Genomic DNA, 19,465 nt, shown 5'->3' with positions numbered 1-19,465 from the left:
TCAAAAATGGGGGTTATCAGTTATCAGGGAGCTTCTGAATATACAGTCAATGTCTGGAGGACGGCCAGGAGGGGGTCCTACATGCAAGCCCGTGGAGTGACCTGGTCGAGGAGTAGGAGCAATGTCTAGGGTTGGAGACATCACAAATGTGCAGAGCTGAACACGAGGAGCAGTACTCTTCTCACACCATGGAACGTGAGATGTATCTCCAGGAGTGGAGGTACTGGTGAAGGCATGGGACCCTCTGGATGCATCTGGGGGGCGCCCAGGAGGGTCGTTGATCTCGATAGTGCAGGGATGGTCTGGGGGGCCACTGCGTCGATAAGGAGTGCTGATGCTGCTAACACTGATATTGAGAACATCCACAGGAAGCTCATCAGTGGGTGAGGGACACTGGTTGACATCTGAAGATGGCTGGCATGCTGGCAAGCCCAAGCGATGACGAGGTGTGGTTAGGGCACCAGAGGAATCATCATCGGTGACATCAGGGATGGTGCGATTCATCTCAGGGGTGGGAATGATGGCTAGCTCCGACTGAGCTAGACACTGACGTGCAGCCTCAGCATCCTGGGAATGAGGGTGTAGGCCTATGCCTTGGTGGTGACCGTTGCTGGCTGGTGAAGGTGCGGTCACATCATCAGAGATAGATGAACGCGAGTTGTACCGGGGAAGGCTGAGACACATCGGAGGTGTGCGGGAAAGACGAATATCTACCTCTGGTGTAGGATCAGGACCATAGGTGTACGAAGGTCCATCACCAATTGTGATACTGCGCTTTGCGGGACGGATGGTAATGTCGTGCAACACTATGAACGGAATGCCTGCCTCAATTATAACATCCGGAGAGTCAACAACTAACCCTTCAAAGAGAAATGCCTTTCCATCTCTGGTAAGTGTGAGGCACGTCCCTCCAACAACTGCATACGGTGAAGGATGATTGACTGGATAAGTCTCAAAAGAGTCCGAAAAAACACCTCCGAGACTCTTGAACACTGAATAGCCAATGAAGTTCTGTGGCGAACCACTGGCAAGAGTAACCCGGATAGTCTGCTGACCATGGTCAAGGTCAATGTAGGGAGACATACAAGCCTTTTCAGGCAACACTGAGGGACTAGCTACTGGAGACTGTGGCAACTGGTCAACCCGGAAGTGGAACTCATCCGACTCCGACAAGCCACTATCATAGCAAAAGGAATTGTCGTGAACCCCTATTGGCCAGTCTAAATCTGACATACCCTTTGCATCTCCAAGACTACTGTCTGGATCAGCAACACATACTCTAGTAGACAAGCAGACAATATCTGTAGCCAAAGCACTGTCATTAAGATCATCACAACATTCATCAACTTCGGAGAAATCACATTCTGACTCTAGCTCATCATAATCATCCAGATGATTGTCATATGGACACAGGGAATCAGAGTAGCCAAGGATGGAAGCCGCTTGGCGAGCACACGTAATGATATCTCTTTCATGCTCTGGCAGGAATGAGCAATCACTGATGTGATGCTGGTTCGGACGATTGGCAACGAGACATATTGGGCAACTGTGAACTTTATGTCTAACGGTAGAACGACTGGACTCGCTAAAACTACTCATACACATAGGGACAGGCTGTCTACTGCTACATGTACTGGGACCGACTGCATCATACCGAGTAGCATGCAATACTCTGTCATCATGGGGACAAGGTTGGTTTGGGTCCCCGAAGGGCTCATCACAACTGTCATAACTTTCATCATCATAATCGTCACAGAAATCATCATAATCAAGACCGACATAATCATCTTCGGTCACCATTCATTTCTGCTTTCATTTCTTTTGATTTGAATTGGCTCAGAATCATAAACACGGTAAGGTACCTGGTACATTGTACTTCTGGTTACAATACTGGTAGGGGCGGCCTCTCTCTCGGGCCTGGGTGCGAGGTCGTTGCCTCAAAAGGGGACAGGGAACAGCCATTCAAGGGCTACGTATGGGACTACAGCAAATGCGAGCAAACCATAACTACCTATCACGACACGTTTTTGCCGACCAACTGGCTGCCATATCATGCATAAAATCCATCGGTAATGAGGGAAGAGCAGGGTACATTATCCCATGTAGCTGCCACCACGCCATTAAAAGAACATCGTTCGGGGATGGATAACCAGTCACAATAGTTAAGGTTTAAGCAAACTTTATTATGCTCACGCAACACAAACTGCCGGCCGAAAGGGGCGAAGGTTGTACAACAACAATATAACATACATCTCAAACACTGCCCGTAAGAGGGCAGTATAACACACTGGCGCTAGTTCTTTTCTCAAATTTGTCTGTCATCACTTAACATATTAGGGGGGAAAGGAAGTGGCACTGACGTGCATTTGTACATTGTATTTTCATACCCATGTAGAAATATTTTGATTTTCACTGTAATCAAGGTAATATCAAATTGCAGGAAATGGCAGGAATTTAATACTGCCAGCTTTTTTCCAATCACTCACCTACTATGGAACCAACTCAGAAAAGGAAATTGTTGATATTGACATTGACTTGCACATGGTTACTGTGAACACCTTGCTCTTCACAACATACGCTGCACTGCAGCCTAGGTTATCTTACCTGAAGTAACCGACACATTATTGAGGGATGCATATTGAAATAGGCTATATGGTGTTATGAAATAACTTTGGTGCAGTCTGGTACAATTTGTTGTAACCCCCCCCCCCCCCCCCACAAAAAAGAGATGCACAACATTTCAACCTCTCGAGTCAAAATATGACATAACGTAAAAGCATGGAATTAAGTCTTTACACATACCAGGTTGTCAAATTTAGGACAGTGTTATAGTCGAATTATGGATGGCTTGTTCCTATAACAGTAGTGAAATTTGAGATAACATCCGTATAGGGTCGAGTAAACAACCATGGATACCGAGTAGAACTACAATGTACCTAGCACCGAAAACAAAATCAGACAAAGATACCCGAGGTCTATAATAGAATCAGCATGCTACGTTGCCATACTCTGAATCTAGTTCTTGACTAATCTAATGTTAGATCTACTGACTAGATATCTCCGATACTGATGTTAGCTAACTTGTAACTACACAATCTAGCGTCTAATACTAGTTAGCCCGACCTATGCCGTGCGCTAGCACTTGTGTACAGCGACATAAACGCAGGGCTATACTGTAGGATATATAGTTAGCGTCTAGTCTAGTAGTAGTACGAGTGGATCTAGTTACTAGTGGTAGATCTAGGCCTAGGGATCTATATAATGGAATCTACTGCATTGTAGACTGCATTCAAATTGAACAGTTCTACAGAGTCAAGGTCTAGACAAGAGAGACTCAATTGTGATTGTGATGAAGAGTAGAGGTCTAGAGGGTCTAACGTTAGAGTTTCTAGACAGAAAATCCGTCTGTCCGGAGGAGGATCAAACTTGGAATTTTAAACAGGTCTAGGCCCTATGCCCCTAGTCCCCTACAGTGGTACTGTTGAGTGTTAGACACTAAACAAGTTAGACAGCCTACGCGATCGCCTAGCGGCTTCTGCGATATTCGAAGCTCACTTAATCGCAATCTTATCAGTGACAAGTTCTAACAAATCTACAGATATACTCTAGGTCTACAGTCGTGAGTCGGCAAGCACGAACGAAGCAAAAACGGAGCTAGACGTGGACTACCGTATCAGTAGTCGATGTAGACTGACCTACGTTTGCGTAATTACACACATGGGACTAAGCAAATCACGATTGTTGCGATGAACATGTTCAATACGAACAAAGTAAAGGAATCGTTGGACACTACTTCCTTATCACTGCCAGAACAGACTTGGAATGGCATCGGCCATGGAAATTACAATAAACATATCATGCTAAGATGGAATTTGCACACTGAAAATGGAATTTGACCACGAAATATTAATTTCAATGTTTCTTTACCGTACCTTTATTTCTGCTTGGTTGTCATTACCATGTTTCTCTACTTTACCTCTCACTATCGATCACAGCCTCGTTCACTATGATTGAATCAGTCGAACTCAATTAATTATCGTTCCCACCACCGAACTAAAACATAGTGGAATGCGTGTCCCTATTCCCAACATACACGAGACCGTGCAGCCAAATTACCGTGTTGCGTCGCCATCTTGTTCGGTCAATTTTTCCTTATACTAGTATGAGTGCACGCTTAGGCGCGGTCAGACTGGGCCACTGGTACGCGCGCAAGCAAGAGTACGCCGTCCAGTGGCTAGTGATTATGACGTAACAATGCACGTTTGTACATGATAATGGTCTTGCGCTTCGGAGACACAGTCCGCACTCCATATAAGGAAAAATTGACCTAACAAAATGGCGGAGGTAGCAAGTTTTGGTGGCTGCGTATTTCCTGGGTGAACACGCATTCCACTATGTTTTAGTTCGGTGGTTCCCACCCAAAGATCGATTTGATGAAACGCGTCACAAGAGTCGTTCCTCCTAGCCTTTAAACAAGGCGACTCGCTCTACGTGCCCCCGTATAGCGCGTTTACCCACAAACCTGTTGGCCGGCGAGTGGACCTGCCCACTCGCCGGCCAACAGGTTTGTGGGGTAAACGCGCTATAGACCGATTCAATTTCGATGACCTATTCACCTACCGCCGCTAGCGGCGCTATAACGGTCGCCATAACTGGGGGCCAACGGGGGCTTCCAGCGAGCTAGCTACCCAGCGAGTTGCACTTGCAGCTCAGCAGCCTATCGTACCCATCGCGCATAGTTAGCCGGGCGCGGCCGCTGCGCCGCGGCCGGCGACCGCCGGCGCCGCGCTAATATTGTGATTGTTTACTCATTGTGGATAAGTAATTCAGCGGCTTTTAATACCTTTCTTTTGGACAAATTGAGTGATTCAGACATGTTGATCTACTTTGAAAGCTTCAAAGGAAGGATCGGGAAAACACATTATGCAGTTGTTGGGTGCACAAATAACAGAAAAAATGGAAGTGGAAGCTGCACGGCAGTGTTTGAAATTCAGACACCGCTGACGCATGATAGATTAAGGCAAGAACTAAAGACAATTAAGTGAAATACAACGGTATAAAAATGCACAGATTTCGAAACAAACTATGTCTACTAGATTCTCTATTTAATTAGGTTATCACTGCATATTCGTAGAATATGTTGTTCATCTTAGAAGACAAGTTTAGGTCAAAGAATTTGATAATTCACTATTTTTTTTTTTTTTAATCCTTGGTGTCCTACTTGCCAAAGTTAGAATACACTTCCTGGATAGACTTTATTATTATGACAAACATTTTACAGCCTACACTACGGCTAAATAAATGTTTCAAGATGCGTTAAATTCTTATATTGTTTTCACTTCTTCAATGTTCAGCACTGAATTGACCATAGGCCTATTCAGTATTCAATTTTGACCTGGAACTCTGAATTTGACTTTTGATAAAGCGATACTTATAAATATTAAACCATGGATGGTGGCAAACATCCGTTTCATAATCATACTAAGAAAGTTTGATTTAAAAATCACTTTTGTAGATTATAATACAATGTATTAGGCGTTAGCGTGATGTTATGCAAGGTTACTTAGACCTAAAACAGTAGAAGTTTTGGTTGTAGACATCAGGCGACATAGTGGTAACTTAAGTTTAGGCATATACGGCCTAGAAACGCCTAGATTTATATTCCGTCTGGTTTACTTAGTTAGGCTTGCCTGAAGTTATCGACAACCGAACATGATATAGGATGTAGGGTTCTAGAAGTCAATAGGTCTAGATCTAGTCTGGACTCTTGCCTAGATTTCCAGACAAGATCTAACGTTAGACAGACCTACCCTGCTGGCCCGACACTCCGGAGTAAAGGCAAAAAAGCCTGCCCTAAAAAGGTTAAGTTATAAGCTTGCAATTTATTGCGCTATATCTAGCTCAAGATTATTATTCATTATTTGTATCTAATTATATCAGTTAACTTGTCAACAGCCTAGGGTTATTTGCAAGACGTCTGCCTGTGCCTAGCAATAATTCTCCCCAGCGGTTTTTATTCTCTTTCACAAATGTAAATATACGGGGCTTACACGCGAGTACCCAAGTCATCGCCAAAGAAATAGAGTCCACATATTGACAAACATTCACGGATCGTACCGATATTTACCTCGAAATTCAAGTGTTGGCTACAGCCGTATGTCCTCTACCCATTCGCTCATAGTCGGTAAAAGTTGTTTAATTTTATTTATTTTTAATTAGCTAGCGAAAAAAAAAATGTAGACTCTAGTTGTCAAAAAGCCAGTTGCGTCGATCGCTGCCAGCGCCAGAGATAGCTAGCTGGCCGGCTGGCGCCGGGTGGTAAGAGCACTGACTGCCGCTGGCACCCTTGCCACGCACGCAGGGCGCTTGCCGACCCGGCCTGTTTGGCCCCCAGTTATGGCGTCGCCTTAAGAGGGCGCACTTCCATGAACAGTCGCTTGAATCGGTCTATACGGGGGCACGCAGAGCGAGTCGCCTTGTTTAAAGGCTATATCAATCCCAGAGTTGGGATCGGTCTTGGGTTGGATCGATTTCCCATGTTGAAACAGGCTCCTGGTAGTCGATTCGACGTATTGGACGATGAGGTTGCCGTGAAAAAGACTCCATCATGCAACCTGAAAGATAGCTGCAACAAGTGGTAAAGAGTCGGTGAAAGATGAGAGTAAAGGATCAGCTGATGGTGCCATGATGGCTGAAATGGTGAGCAAGGTCCTCGTCGCGATCCAGCCCGTCATTATCCAGGCGGTAACTGAAGCGGTGAGAGTAGCTATGGAAGCGGCTATGGATCGCATAAAAGCAGCAATACGGCGCCCTCACCACCAAACGGCTCTAGTCACTCCGTTGCACTTGATGGTTTGGACCGACTTGAGCAGTATGGGCGACGGGATAATATCCGCATCTTCGGCCTCGAGGAGTCAGCGAGGGAAGACACAACGGAGAAGGTGATACACCTTGCGGCTGACATTGGTGTCACTGTCAACAGGAGTGACATCAGTGTAAGCCATCGATTGCCTAAGTCTCGGAGGAGCAAGGGGCCCCGACCGGTCATCGTGAAGTTCGTCAGAAGGGAGACAAGACAGGAGATTATGAGAAAGAAGAAGGAATTAAGAAAGAAGGAGACACGGAAGGCCGTTTACGTGGAGGAGGATCTAACTCCTCTGCGCAGTCGCATCTTACGCGCTGAGAAAGGAGACCCGGACGTGAAGACTGCGTGGACGATCGATGGCAGAATCCATGCGTTGTTCAGCCACCACGGTAAAGAAGAGAAAGTGACCATCGACACTCCTGACCAGTTGAGCAAGCTGGGATGGAAGCCTGATAAGATCAAGGACGTCACCGGCTACTAGGAATGCGGAGGTGACACTGTGGAGCAAAAACGTAAGTTCAACTCACTAACTAATCAATTTTGTAGGACCCAACTAAATATTTTGAGCATAAATGTGTGCGGGCTACATTCGAAACTTGAACTTGGTATTTTACCAGAATGTATTAAAGATTTTGACATTGCTTGTTTTAGTGAAACTAAAACGGACTGTGTGGATGAAGAGTTAATTCTTGTGGATATAAAGTGTATAGCAAAGAGAATAATGATAGGAAACTACGGCATGGGGGTATCCATGGATTGTGTATTGTTGCGAAGGAAAATTACGACGTACAAATATTAACTGATTCAAACTCAAAATATGTTTTATGGATCAAAGTAGTGATTTCTTCTAAAGTGTCTCTAATTTTAGGAGCAGTTTACATACCCCATGAAAAATCGAAGTACTATGAATCGGATATGTTTGAAGATGTTGCATCCTCTATTGTTGATATCAAGGGTAAATTTGATCATCCTGTGTGCTTAATTGGAGATTTTAATGCTAGAACTGGTAATTTGGATGATTTCGTAGATGAAGGTTATGGCGGTATCAATACTGATTTCACGCAAAGTTCAGAAACACCAACTGTTGGTACATTACCTGTTAGGCAGAATGTGGATTCTCAAGTCAATTTGAATGGAAGAAAGTTGTTAGAATTATGTAGAGCGTTCAATTTATCAATTTTAAATGTGCGCTTTGGTGGCGAATCAGGTGTGTATACCTGTGATAATTCAAGTACTATATTGCTTGATATCTAGTGATTCGTTTGACACTGTAAAGAAGTTTGAAGTGGACTCTTTTGATGATACACTATCTAATAAACATAACACACTACATGTTTACTTTGATTTTGATTTCGATGAAATTAATGATGAAACTACATGTACACATGGAGCGTGTAATGCAGTCCAAGGGTCGACAAAGATTGTGTGGGATCAGGCAAAATGTTCTGATTTCAGAAGTGAGATTAACGAGAGCAACGTAATAGATGACATCTCCGCGAGAATGGACTCTGTTGAATTGAGTAATGTCAACCAAACCGTGATAGATGATTTGTTCGTTTCATTACAATCTATATACTTTACGGCAGCGTCAAACACAAATATGGTTAGAAGGTCTGTAACAAAGACTATTAAAGGTAATTTAGCAAAATCTTCATGTAGTAATTTAGCAAAATCTTCAGATAATAAACCATGGTTTGATGAAAATTGTAAGAAACTTAGGAAAATATTTATCAAATTGAAAAAGAAATGTAAACGTAATGGATTCAATCGTGATGTAATGGATGAGTTTGAAAATGCCAGAAGATTATACAAGAAAACCTTGAAGAAAGCACAGTTATACACGTTCTTTAAGGACACTCATGAAAAATTACGTACGTTGAAGTCTGAAAATCCAAAGGAGTATTGGAATATATCCCTCCAGAAAAACGAAATCAGAGAAGTGTTCAATTGACATTGGAACTTTCCAGAAACATTTTAAAAGTTTAAATGACATTAATGATGGTATGCTGAGATCAACACCGACGAGTTTTGTGAATACTTGTAATGCAGCACATATTCCTCTTACCATGCATATTGAACATGATTATAATGACCGAATGTCTGAAGAAGAGGTGACTGCTCATATAAAGCAATTGAAAAATAATAAGGCACCTGGTTTTAATTTGATATTAGATGAATTTTTAAAAAACAGCAATGCGTCTTTAGTGAGTGTAATAACCAAATTATTTAGTTTAGTTTTAGATAGCGGAATAATTCCAACGGATTGGACGATTGGTGTGATACGCCCTATCTACAAAAATAAAGGTTCTGTTAATGACCCTGATAATTATCGTGGAATATCTTTATTAAGTTGCATTGACAAATTATTTACTTCAGTAATTAATGATAGATTGACAGATTTTCTCGATGATAATCATGCCATTGGGGAAGAACAAGCAGGATTCAGAGAGACTTATTCAACTGTTGATCATATATTTGTGTTGCACTCAATTATTGACTTCTATTTATCACAGAGAAAAAGATTATACTGCGCTTTTATAGATTATGAGAAAGCTTTTGACTCTGTCGATAGAACATTGCTATGGAACAAAGTTGCTAGATGTAACATACAGGGAAAGTTTTTGATGTAATCCGAAATATGTATAAAAATCTAAAGTCACGTGTTCTCAACAATTCAGAGCGTTCTGACTTTTTTAATTGTAATATTGGAGTGAGGCAAGGTGAAAATCTCCTTTGCTATTTGCATTGTATAAATGATTTTCAAGATTACGTAAGTTCCGCATATAATGGTGTTGATTTTTTGCCTAATAATTTGTTGACCGTAGTACATGATAAAGGAATAGATGTATTTCTAAGACTCTTCTCATTGATGTATGCTAATGATACTTTAATCCTAGCAACTAGTGAGAACGAATTGCAATCTGCACTCAATGCTATTTCTAAAACTCTTCTCATTGATGTATGCTGATGATACTTTAATCCTAGCAACTAGTGAGAACGAATTGCAATCTGCACTCAATGCTGTAAGTGATTACTGCAAATTATGGTTACTACAAGTTAATGTTAGTAAAACAAAGGTAATGGTTTTCTCAAGAGGAAAAGTTAGAAAAATTCAAGCCCTTTATGTTTAATGAGAATGTTTTAGAGGTTGTAGATGAGTACACTTACCTTGGAGTGGTGTTTAATTATAAAAATGTTTTTAAAAAGGCCCAAGCTAAACGAGTTGATAAAGCGAAACGAGCAATGTATAGTCTAATGGTTAAGTCTCGAAAGATGCGGCTTCCAATAGATATTCATTGTTTGACCGGCTTGTTGTACCCATTCTTATTTATGGTAGTGAAGTTTTGGGATATGAGAATTTAATACTTATAGAGAGTCTGCATTATCAATACTGCAAACATTTACGGAGACTAACAAAAATACTATGAATAGCATGGCTCTGGGAGAACTAGGAAGGCTTGAAATAGTCTGTACTGTTAAAGAAAGAATGCTTAATTTTTGGTTGAAGATTATTACTGGAAAAGAAAGAAAATATTCATCTATTGTATGTAATATCATATCACTTTTGCATAATTATAAGATATATTCGTCACCATGGTTGTTGAAAGTTTATGATACACTAAATGAGTTAGGAATGTCTTTTGTTAGGAATAACTTTGAAAACGTAAGTTCTTCGTGGTTTAGGTGTTCGATAAAACTTAGATTAAGAGATGAATTTGTACAGAATTGGCAGTCTAAGATAAGTAACAGTTCATGTTGTACGAATTACAGAATCTATCAAACGAATTTATGTTTAGATCCATATTTGTTAAAAATCCCTAGCATGTTCAGACAACTTCTTTCCAAATTTCGCGGCGCCAACCACAGATTGCCAATTGTAACGGGTAGATATGCTGGTACAGTGGACTCCCGTTTATAACGAAGTCCTCGGGACTGGCAGTTTTCTTTCGTTATAACGAAATTTTGTTATAACCGAATGAATAAACAATAAAAATACATAGAGTTGATAATGTTGCGGCCCTAAATTTTATTTCGTTGTAACCGGAATTTCGTTATAACCGTGTTCGTTATAACGGGAGTGCACTGTATTGAACATTGTGATCGATTTTGTAATTTATGTAATACTAATAGACTAGGGGATGAATTTCACTATTTATTTGAGTGTCATATATTGAATAATGCCAGGAATAAATTCATTAAGTCCTATTATAGAATAAGACCAAACACTTTAAAAATGTCTCAGTTATTTAATTCCAGAAATCGTAGTGAGTTGATAAATTTTTAATAGCTAAATTTTGTAAGAAATAATGAAGCTCCATAGAAATAATTATTACTAATATCATTATTTGTAGTTTTTTTCATGTAAATATAGCTTTTTACAATGTTTTGCTTTATATTATTGAAATTGCTTTTATCTGCGTTATTGTTGCCCTGCTTTTTTTTTTTTTTTTTGCTTTTTTAACTGTTTTGTTTGTCTTGCTTCTCTCTTTCCTTCTCTCTCTCTCGCTCTCTTTCTCTCTTCTGGGTTCTGCACCATTCTGTATATTTTGTAAATATCATGTAATTTTCTGTATATATATATGATTTACAATGTATTAATGTATTAATTAACTGATTTTATCTGTTACGATGTTTGTTTGAATTTTCTTCAATACCCTGACGTTGGGTGACATAAGAAGAAGAAAAAAAAAAAACATTGTCATTGTCAAACCATTGTCAAAACCATTGTCATTGTCATTGTCATTGTCATTACTGCGAGTAGCCAGAACGCTACAATGTACGTGTAGTTTGTACAGGCCGCTCCCATACGCATAGTACAAGCTGTAGAGGGACAACCAATACAACTCATCCCGCCGTCAAGCAAAGCGAGGCCGAGTTATCCCCGAGTCCGAGTCTAGCCTGATCCCGTTCAGGTAAGTTCTGAGACTGAACGTTTTTGGTTAATATTTCCCATTTTCGTCGTTACCCATCGAATATCTTGTTATTACAGCGTTATTCCGCACATTTCCTAGGCATACGTTCACATTTTGGAGCAAAATTTGACAACTTTTGCAGGCGTACCAGAACTTTCTTTGGGCTTTATTAACTTAAAAGACGGCCAGGAGCGAGCAAAATGTCACTCCAACGATAGCGAGGTCATCTGTTTCATTGCAAAAGCGCACGGGGGTGTACTGTCATTTTGACAATCAGAGTACGGATACAGGGTCCTGCAAAAAAAAAAAAACAACAACAACAACAACAACAACAACAACAACAACAGTGTACACTAAAACATGGCATGGTAAAATCTGGTATGGCATGTTATCAGGCCTATTTACCTCAATCTTAGATAATAGGATGCAATATACTTGTATAAATGGGGTTCAGTCCAGCTCGCAGATGATGCAATGCGGAATACCACAAGGGTCTAACCTCGGTCCATTGTTATTTGCGTTATACGTAAATGATCTACCTAAGTGTGTGAATACATGTATAAAATGTCATTATATGCAGATGACACATGTCTTTATCATGCTAGCGCAAATCCCAAAACATTGACAGAATCATTAAATGCAGACTTGTTATCTATTGATTTATGGTTGAAAAGGAACAGACTTGCTCTGAATGTGAAAAAAATGTGAATTTCTTTTGATTGGAACTAAGAAACGAATTAAGTCAACTGTTACTTCAAATGTATGCATTCAGAATATTCCTCTCAAACGCGTTACGCACTGCAAGTATCTCGGAGTTATTATTGATGAGCATTAAATTTGGATAAACATATTGATTACTTAAGAAACTTAGAACTCAGCAAAAGATATACATTTATAAAAAAAGATTAAGACCGTATGTTACACAACAAACTGCATTAACATTCTATAAATCTGTAATACAAAGTAAGTTTGATTATTGTAGTATAATATGGGGGAATGCTGGGAAAGGGTACTTGGAAAATTTACAACGAATGCAAAATAGGGCACTCCGGGTGGTTCTCAATATAGAGTGGAGATTTTCTAGTCGAGATATCTATGAATGTTTGAATATTGATAATCTTTCAGTATGAAGAGATATACATGTATTGTATATTATGTATAAGATTGTCCATGAAATGATGCCTGGTGAGTTTATGAAATATTTTGTATTCAAAGAATTTTATTATGGATTGAGGAATACATGTAAGAATCTAGAAATTGCAAGACCGCGTACAAATTAAAAAAAAAACGGAGTTTATTAAATAGAGGAGTTATAAAATGGAATCAACTTCCTGAATATATTAAAAATAAGACATTTGTTGTATTTAAGGTTATTGTCCCCGCCGAACGAGTTCGAGCAGGGGACTATGAAACGGGCTCCGTACGTGTGTGTGTCCGTCCGTCCGTCCGTGTGTCCGTCCGTGTGTCCGTCCGTGTGTCCGTGTGTGCGTCCGTGTGTGATCAAAATCTTCAATTTGCTACTTCTCTGTCATTTATGAGCCAATTTTAATTCTGTTTGCTTTATATGATAGCACTACAAGGGAGCTTTGAAACTTCTACACAGAATTTCAGTCGTGACCTTTGACCTTGACCTTTGACCTTTATTGTACATTTTGCTACAAAATGCTACTCCTTCGCCATTTCTAACCCGATTTCGATTCCGTTTGCTTTATATGATGGCACTAGGTGAGGGCTTCAAAACTTCTACACAGAATTTTGACCTTTGACTTCTTTGACCTTTGACCTTGATTTTTGACCTATATTGTACATTTTGCTACAAAATGCTACTCCTTTGCCATTTCTAACCCGATTTCGATTCCGTTTGCTTTATGTGATGGCACTAGGTGAGGGCTTCAAAACTTCTACACAGAATTTTGACCTTTGCCTTCTTTGACCTTCGACCTTGATTTTTGACCTATATTGTACATTTTGCTACAAAATGCTACTCCTTCGCCATTTCTAACCCGATTTCGATTCCGTTTACTTTATGTGATGGCACTAGGTGAGGGCTTCAAAACTTCTACACAGAATTTTGACCTTTGCCTTCTTTGACCTTTGACCTTGATTTTTGACCTGTATTGTACATTGGCTACAAAATGCTACTCCTTCGCCATTTCTAACCCGATTTCGATTCCGTTTGCTTTATGTGATGGCACTAGGTGAGGGCTTCAAAACTTCTACACAGAATTTTGACCTTTGCCTTCTTTGACCTTTGACCTTGATTTTTGACCTGTATTGTACATTGGCTACAAAATGCTACTCCTTCGCCATTTCTAACCCGATTTCGATTCCGTTTGCTTTATGTGATGGCACTAGGTGAGGGCTTCAAAACTTCTACACAGAATTTTGACCTTTGCCTTCTTTGACCTTTGACCTTGATTTTTGACCTGTATTGTACATTGGCTACAAAATGCTACTCCTTCGCCATTTCTAACCCGATTTTGATTCCGTTTGCTTTATGTGATGGCACTAGGTGAGGGCTTCAAAACTTTACACAGAATTTTGACATCTTTGACCTTTGACCTTGATTTTTGACCTGTATTGCACATTTTGCTACAAAATGCTACTTCCGGCGGGGACATATATTACGCACCGCGTAATTTCTACTTTTCCTTGTTGTTTAGGTGAAAGGGTGAAATATAGTTAATTATGAAACATATTTGATGGATAAAGATATATATTATGTGAATATTCAGTATTATGTTATGAATGGATGGGAGGAGGGTAAACGTTTGGCAATTTTTGGTACTTTTTTGTATTTGTGTGCATTTGTTTTTGTTATTTTAATCAACGTATTGTATATTTGTTTTGTTTGTTTGATATGTTTGTTATTGTACAATGTATGATGATGTATATGTGATGTATATGTGATTTTATCGGGCACGGACCAGCTGAAGAACAGCCATTGGCTGCAGCCGGTTCCATGCGAAAATAAAATAAACTGAATTGAACTGAACTGAACCTTAAACAGCGAAAAGTTTTCGAGAAAAGCTTACTGCGGCTTAATGAGCCATTTAGGGCATTTTTTTTTCAGCGTCATCTGATTTTTTTTTTTCACAGTTTGAGAATGTACATCTATGAAACCAATGACAACAACACAATAATATGACATCAGAATGAGCAAATGAAATGTACATTTGAAAAACTGTATATGGCTCGTGATATTTATAGGACACGCAGGTTGGGTTTGATACGTAAGTGTAATATACATATTGCGTCCAAAAATGTCCTCTCCGAAAACAGTCTAATTTTCTTTTCTTTTCAGGGACTTCTATGAGTATGAACAATGTCATACCGTCTGCAAAGCTTTACTAATACCCTACACATACAAAGTATTTGTGCAACCCACACGTTTAATTTTCAGGTATATACATGTATCGTGCACATTTAAATTTGTACAGGTGCAGTTCCGTCCAAAAGCGTCATCTCCGAAAAATTACATCATTCTGTGCAACTGATTGACAAATTGCCCTACATCGACGTTAATAAGCACTGGATATTGATCAGTGTTTTAGTAGTAGAAATGACAAAAATCATGGGCGTACGGACTTGAGCAGGATTCGAACCTACGACCTCCTGATCCCCGGACAGGCGTCATCTCCACTAGACCACCGAGGTTCCGCATGCGGACAGCAAATGTTGGTTCTAATCCATATAACATGCAGTGGGTACTGCGTATTCATTCAAATTCATCAAATTCTTTCATTGAGGTGTTTTTGTTGCAACTGATTGACAAAATGTCCTTAATACATCGACGTAAATGAGCACTGAATTGATCAGTGTTTTAGTAGTAGCCATGATTAAAAAAAAAAAAAAAAAAAATCATGGGTATACGTACTCGATCAGGATTCGCACCTATACGACCTCCTGATCCCCGGACAGGCGTCATCTCATCATGCTCATCTTGAATAATCTAAAATATGAGAGTGCAAGACTCAGTTTTCTTCTAAACTGACAAAAAGAACTGATCCTCTCTGCATAACTTTAATTTGTTTTTCCAATCCACACACATCTATTACACAGCTTCAAACAGATTTCATTCTCTCATACCCCACCATTAACTTTTCCCCTTTTGTGCTAGGTTGAATGCTGACTTTGTCACATCGAGGGGTCACATGACCAAGTTCCTTCGCACCCCGTACGAGAATCGGGAGGGTTGGGCCATGGCTGTGACTCTTTTCAGAGGCACGTACTACATCAGCGAAGTTGAGACAGAAGAAAAGAGGAGACTGCGAGAAGCGATGTCGGAGAAAGAAAAGGAAATGACGTTCTGGGGATACAAGTTTGAGCAATATGTGACAAGTGGTAATTCAGTTCAGGCAAACACCTATACACAAAAAAAGAGAGGTTAAACTATAAATTCGAATCAGAAAGTGAAAAAAGGGGAGAATACAAACCTTATTTCCCTTTCGGATTAACCAACCATCATAATAACCAACCTTATTTTCATTATCGGATAAACGAACTTTCAGAGTAAGAAACCTTATTTGATTTTTTCCGATTAACGAACCTTCGAGTTAATGAACCTTTTTTTATTGTCGGAATTACGAAATTTTGGAAGAATGCACCATCGAAAAAAACGAACCTTTTTGCATTGTCGGATTAACGAACCTTCGGAATAGCGAAGCTTATTTCTTTTTCGGATTAACGAATCTTCCGGAATAAGAATCTTAAATCATTCTCTAAATTTCAAACTTTCAGAATAGCGAGTCTCTGGAATAGCGAACCTTCGGAATCACCAGCAATCTGAATAACGAACCTTCGAAATAAACCTTATGAATAACGAACCTTTGAGATAGAGAACTGTATAACCGAGTCTTTAAACATCACTTTTAATACATGCGTTTCAAGCTCTCTCTTAAATGTAAATTTAAATGAAGATGAATATAGCATCACATATAACATATTGCTTTTTCAGCGTATGATGAGTACTCGTTAAACATCATACAATCTGCGAATGATTGGCGTGTTTTCATCATTATTGTCCGCCTATAACGAAATTTCGATATAACGAAAGAAAACTGCCATGCTGATCCCGAGGACTTCGTTATAACGGGAGTGCACTGTATAAAGTCTCGTAGGGTTGTTTGATTTGAGCAAATCTATTTAAGCCCACATCAGCGATACTTACGCATTATGGCTAATGTTGACATTCAGGGTACGCATGATTTCAATTACCCTCACAGATGATGGGAAGACGGCCTCCGTTGATACCTCAAAGCCCGTGAACTGCAACGAGGCTTTCTGTTGTGTGGTTCAGACCAAACTTGGCTCTCACTCTTTGATCTACAATGGAGAGGTGGACTGTAAAATCAACCGACCTGGTGCCGAACCACCAGCAAACTACGTGGAGCTCAAGACATCCAGAAAATGGTACACCGACAACAATGAGAGGAACTTCTACAGGTATATAGGAGATGCTATGGCGTTGTTTTGGTGACACGATTATTTTGCTCCTTAATGCGACAATTGCTCCAGTCTCATTTTCTCCAAGGACTTCGGGTTAAGGTTGTGGTTGTGATAGGTTTTTAGGTTTACAGTGTGATGTGAGGACTAAGATTGGGTTCAGTTATAATGTTTGTGGGTAGAATTTAGATATATTTATTCATTATTTTAAAACACTATTCACGGGAGCAGTTTTCGCAAGAATAAATGTCATGGCTAAAAGGCAGTTTTATATTCGCATGTGTGGGACTGAATGTATATCATAATCTACCATAATATGTGTCAGGATTTCAAGATACATGTACAGCACTCTCAAGACAAAAGAACACAACCATATCTATCAGCATCTTCTTGAAAAAAAAAAAAAAAAAGAAACCCAGAACAACAAAGAGCTAAAACAAACTAGCACAACAACCAACCACACATGCAGCGTGCACGGAAATGGAAAAAGGACAATGGCAAGCTATATATGAGGAGAAAAAAAAACACACACTGAGATTTCGTTAACAAATTCTATACACAATTTTTTTTTTTTTTGTCTCTGAACGTTGTAAAATCATTTAAAAAAAAGTTATGAGGAATGATTAAAGGGGAATTCCGGTGCAGATGAAAGTTAGTCTGAAAAGAAGGAATAAAATTTTCTTAACACAACAATGAAAAATTGATGAAAATCGGATAAAAATCAGAAAGTTTTGACATTTTAAAATTTTACTACTTAATTATTCAGAAAACACTTCTGGAACTGTAAATATGAATATGTAAATTGTGAAATGATATTGTCATCCCCTCACAACTTGCCTTATAGTTTGTACATAAAATATTTTAATTGCATATGCCAGCTATTTAATCAAACGCATTTATGTCTCTGTCTCAAATCTTGATAGACTAACTGAGCATTAATCAGAAGTTATTTAGCCAGGAATAACATGTTTTATACTATCTGCAGTAATAACAGGAACACTGATTTTGTTGGGTCATTTTTTTTTTTTTTTGTATTCGATCAATGGAAACTTGTCAGGTGATGACATCATCAGCTCACTCATTTGCGTATTAATATCAACTGTACGAGAACTGCTTTGCAGAAATTAGAAAACTTCACAATTTCATAACTTCTCTAGTTCTCATCCAGTTTTGATCAATTTTTTCACAGTAGTATTCGAAACACAAACAATATGGGGTTCCCGTACCAGAAATAGATGTAATATGGTTTTTATTCTCTGCGTGTTATTAAAACATTAAATTTTGTATATCATGCACTTTTCCTTTTCTTCTTTCTATACAGATACAAGTTGCTTAAATGGTGGGCACAGTCCTATCTTCTGGGCGTCCCCGAGGTTGTCTGTGGCTTCCGAGATGATGACGGTGTCGTGCGTCATCTGAAGTCATTCAGGACATCGGACATGCCCAGAAGTGCTCGCGTAAGTTTGATTTCGAGTGATGACGAGATGCTATATTACCGGGTACCCTGCATGGGTTCTCGCACCGATGTGCATTGTTCATTTGTTGTCATTTATGTCAATGCACTTGCCCCAAAACAACTCGTAATATCCTCCTACCTCGAATCTCAATAAGATTTATTGACAAATTGCCCTTCATCATTCAGCGTCTGAGTCTTAATAATAATATATATATATATATATATATATATATATATTGACTTACCAGAGGTGGAATATAACATTGATCCTCGCGGGAAGTTATATTTTTGTCGAGGATTATTATATTTTTCCGAAGCGCGTAGTATTCCGAGACAAAAATATAACTTTCCAAGGGAAATGAAATGTTATATTCCTACCGAAGGAAAAAGTCAATATCTGTTATATTATATGACCTACAGTACAAGAAATAAACTGCTGTATAGGTCCTAGAACTAAAGCAAAACGACTAGGTCTAACAATATAGAGCTTTCCTCTACTCCTTTTCGCAGTCATATTCATGAACGCGCGTATACCGCGTGACAACAGTGCGCTAGTGGTGTTCAATCGAGCCCAAAGAGATTTTTCTCCTCCCCGGGGAAAATCTCTTTGATCAAGCCACAAGTAACCTTTACGTAGATCCAACTCCGATTGCTTTCACGTACCGGTAATTCGTTCTTCCGTGGAGTACCATTGCCTGTTTATCACATACTAAGTAATTTCTAGAACAGTCGTTAATCAATCGTACGTAGGGCCTATAGTTTCGTAGCGGTAACATTTGTTAGAGC

The 19,465-nt window shown here is 39.5% G+C and overlaps 1 protein-coding gene across 1 annotated transcript in view; it reads left to right on the top strand.

Moving 5' to 3' along the window:
• Positions 1-19,465, top strand: part of LOC140239263 (decapping and exoribonuclease protein-like) — an 84,361-nt gene that overhangs the window by 52,450 nt on the left and 12,446 nt on the right. The window contains exons 2-4 of the mRNA XM_072319140.1: positions 15,899-16,122; positions 17,004-17,223; positions 18,545-18,680. Coding sequence (XP_072175241.1) covers positions 15,899-16,122; positions 17,004-17,223; positions 18,545-18,680 — 580 coding nt within the window. The remainder of the gene's footprint in view (positions 1-15,898; positions 16,123-17,003; positions 17,224-18,544; positions 18,681-19,465) is intronic.

This window comes from Diadema setosum, chromosome 15, assembly GCF_964275005.1.
Source record: "Diadema setosum chromosome 15, eeDiaSeto1, whole genome shotgun sequence".
Taxonomy (NCBI): domain Eukaryota; kingdom Metazoa; phylum Echinodermata; class Echinoidea; order Diadematoida; family Diadematidae; genus Diadema; species Diadema setosum.
Note: the sequence above shows the minus strand (reverse complement) of the source record. Positions and strands in the feature narration are given on the sequence as shown.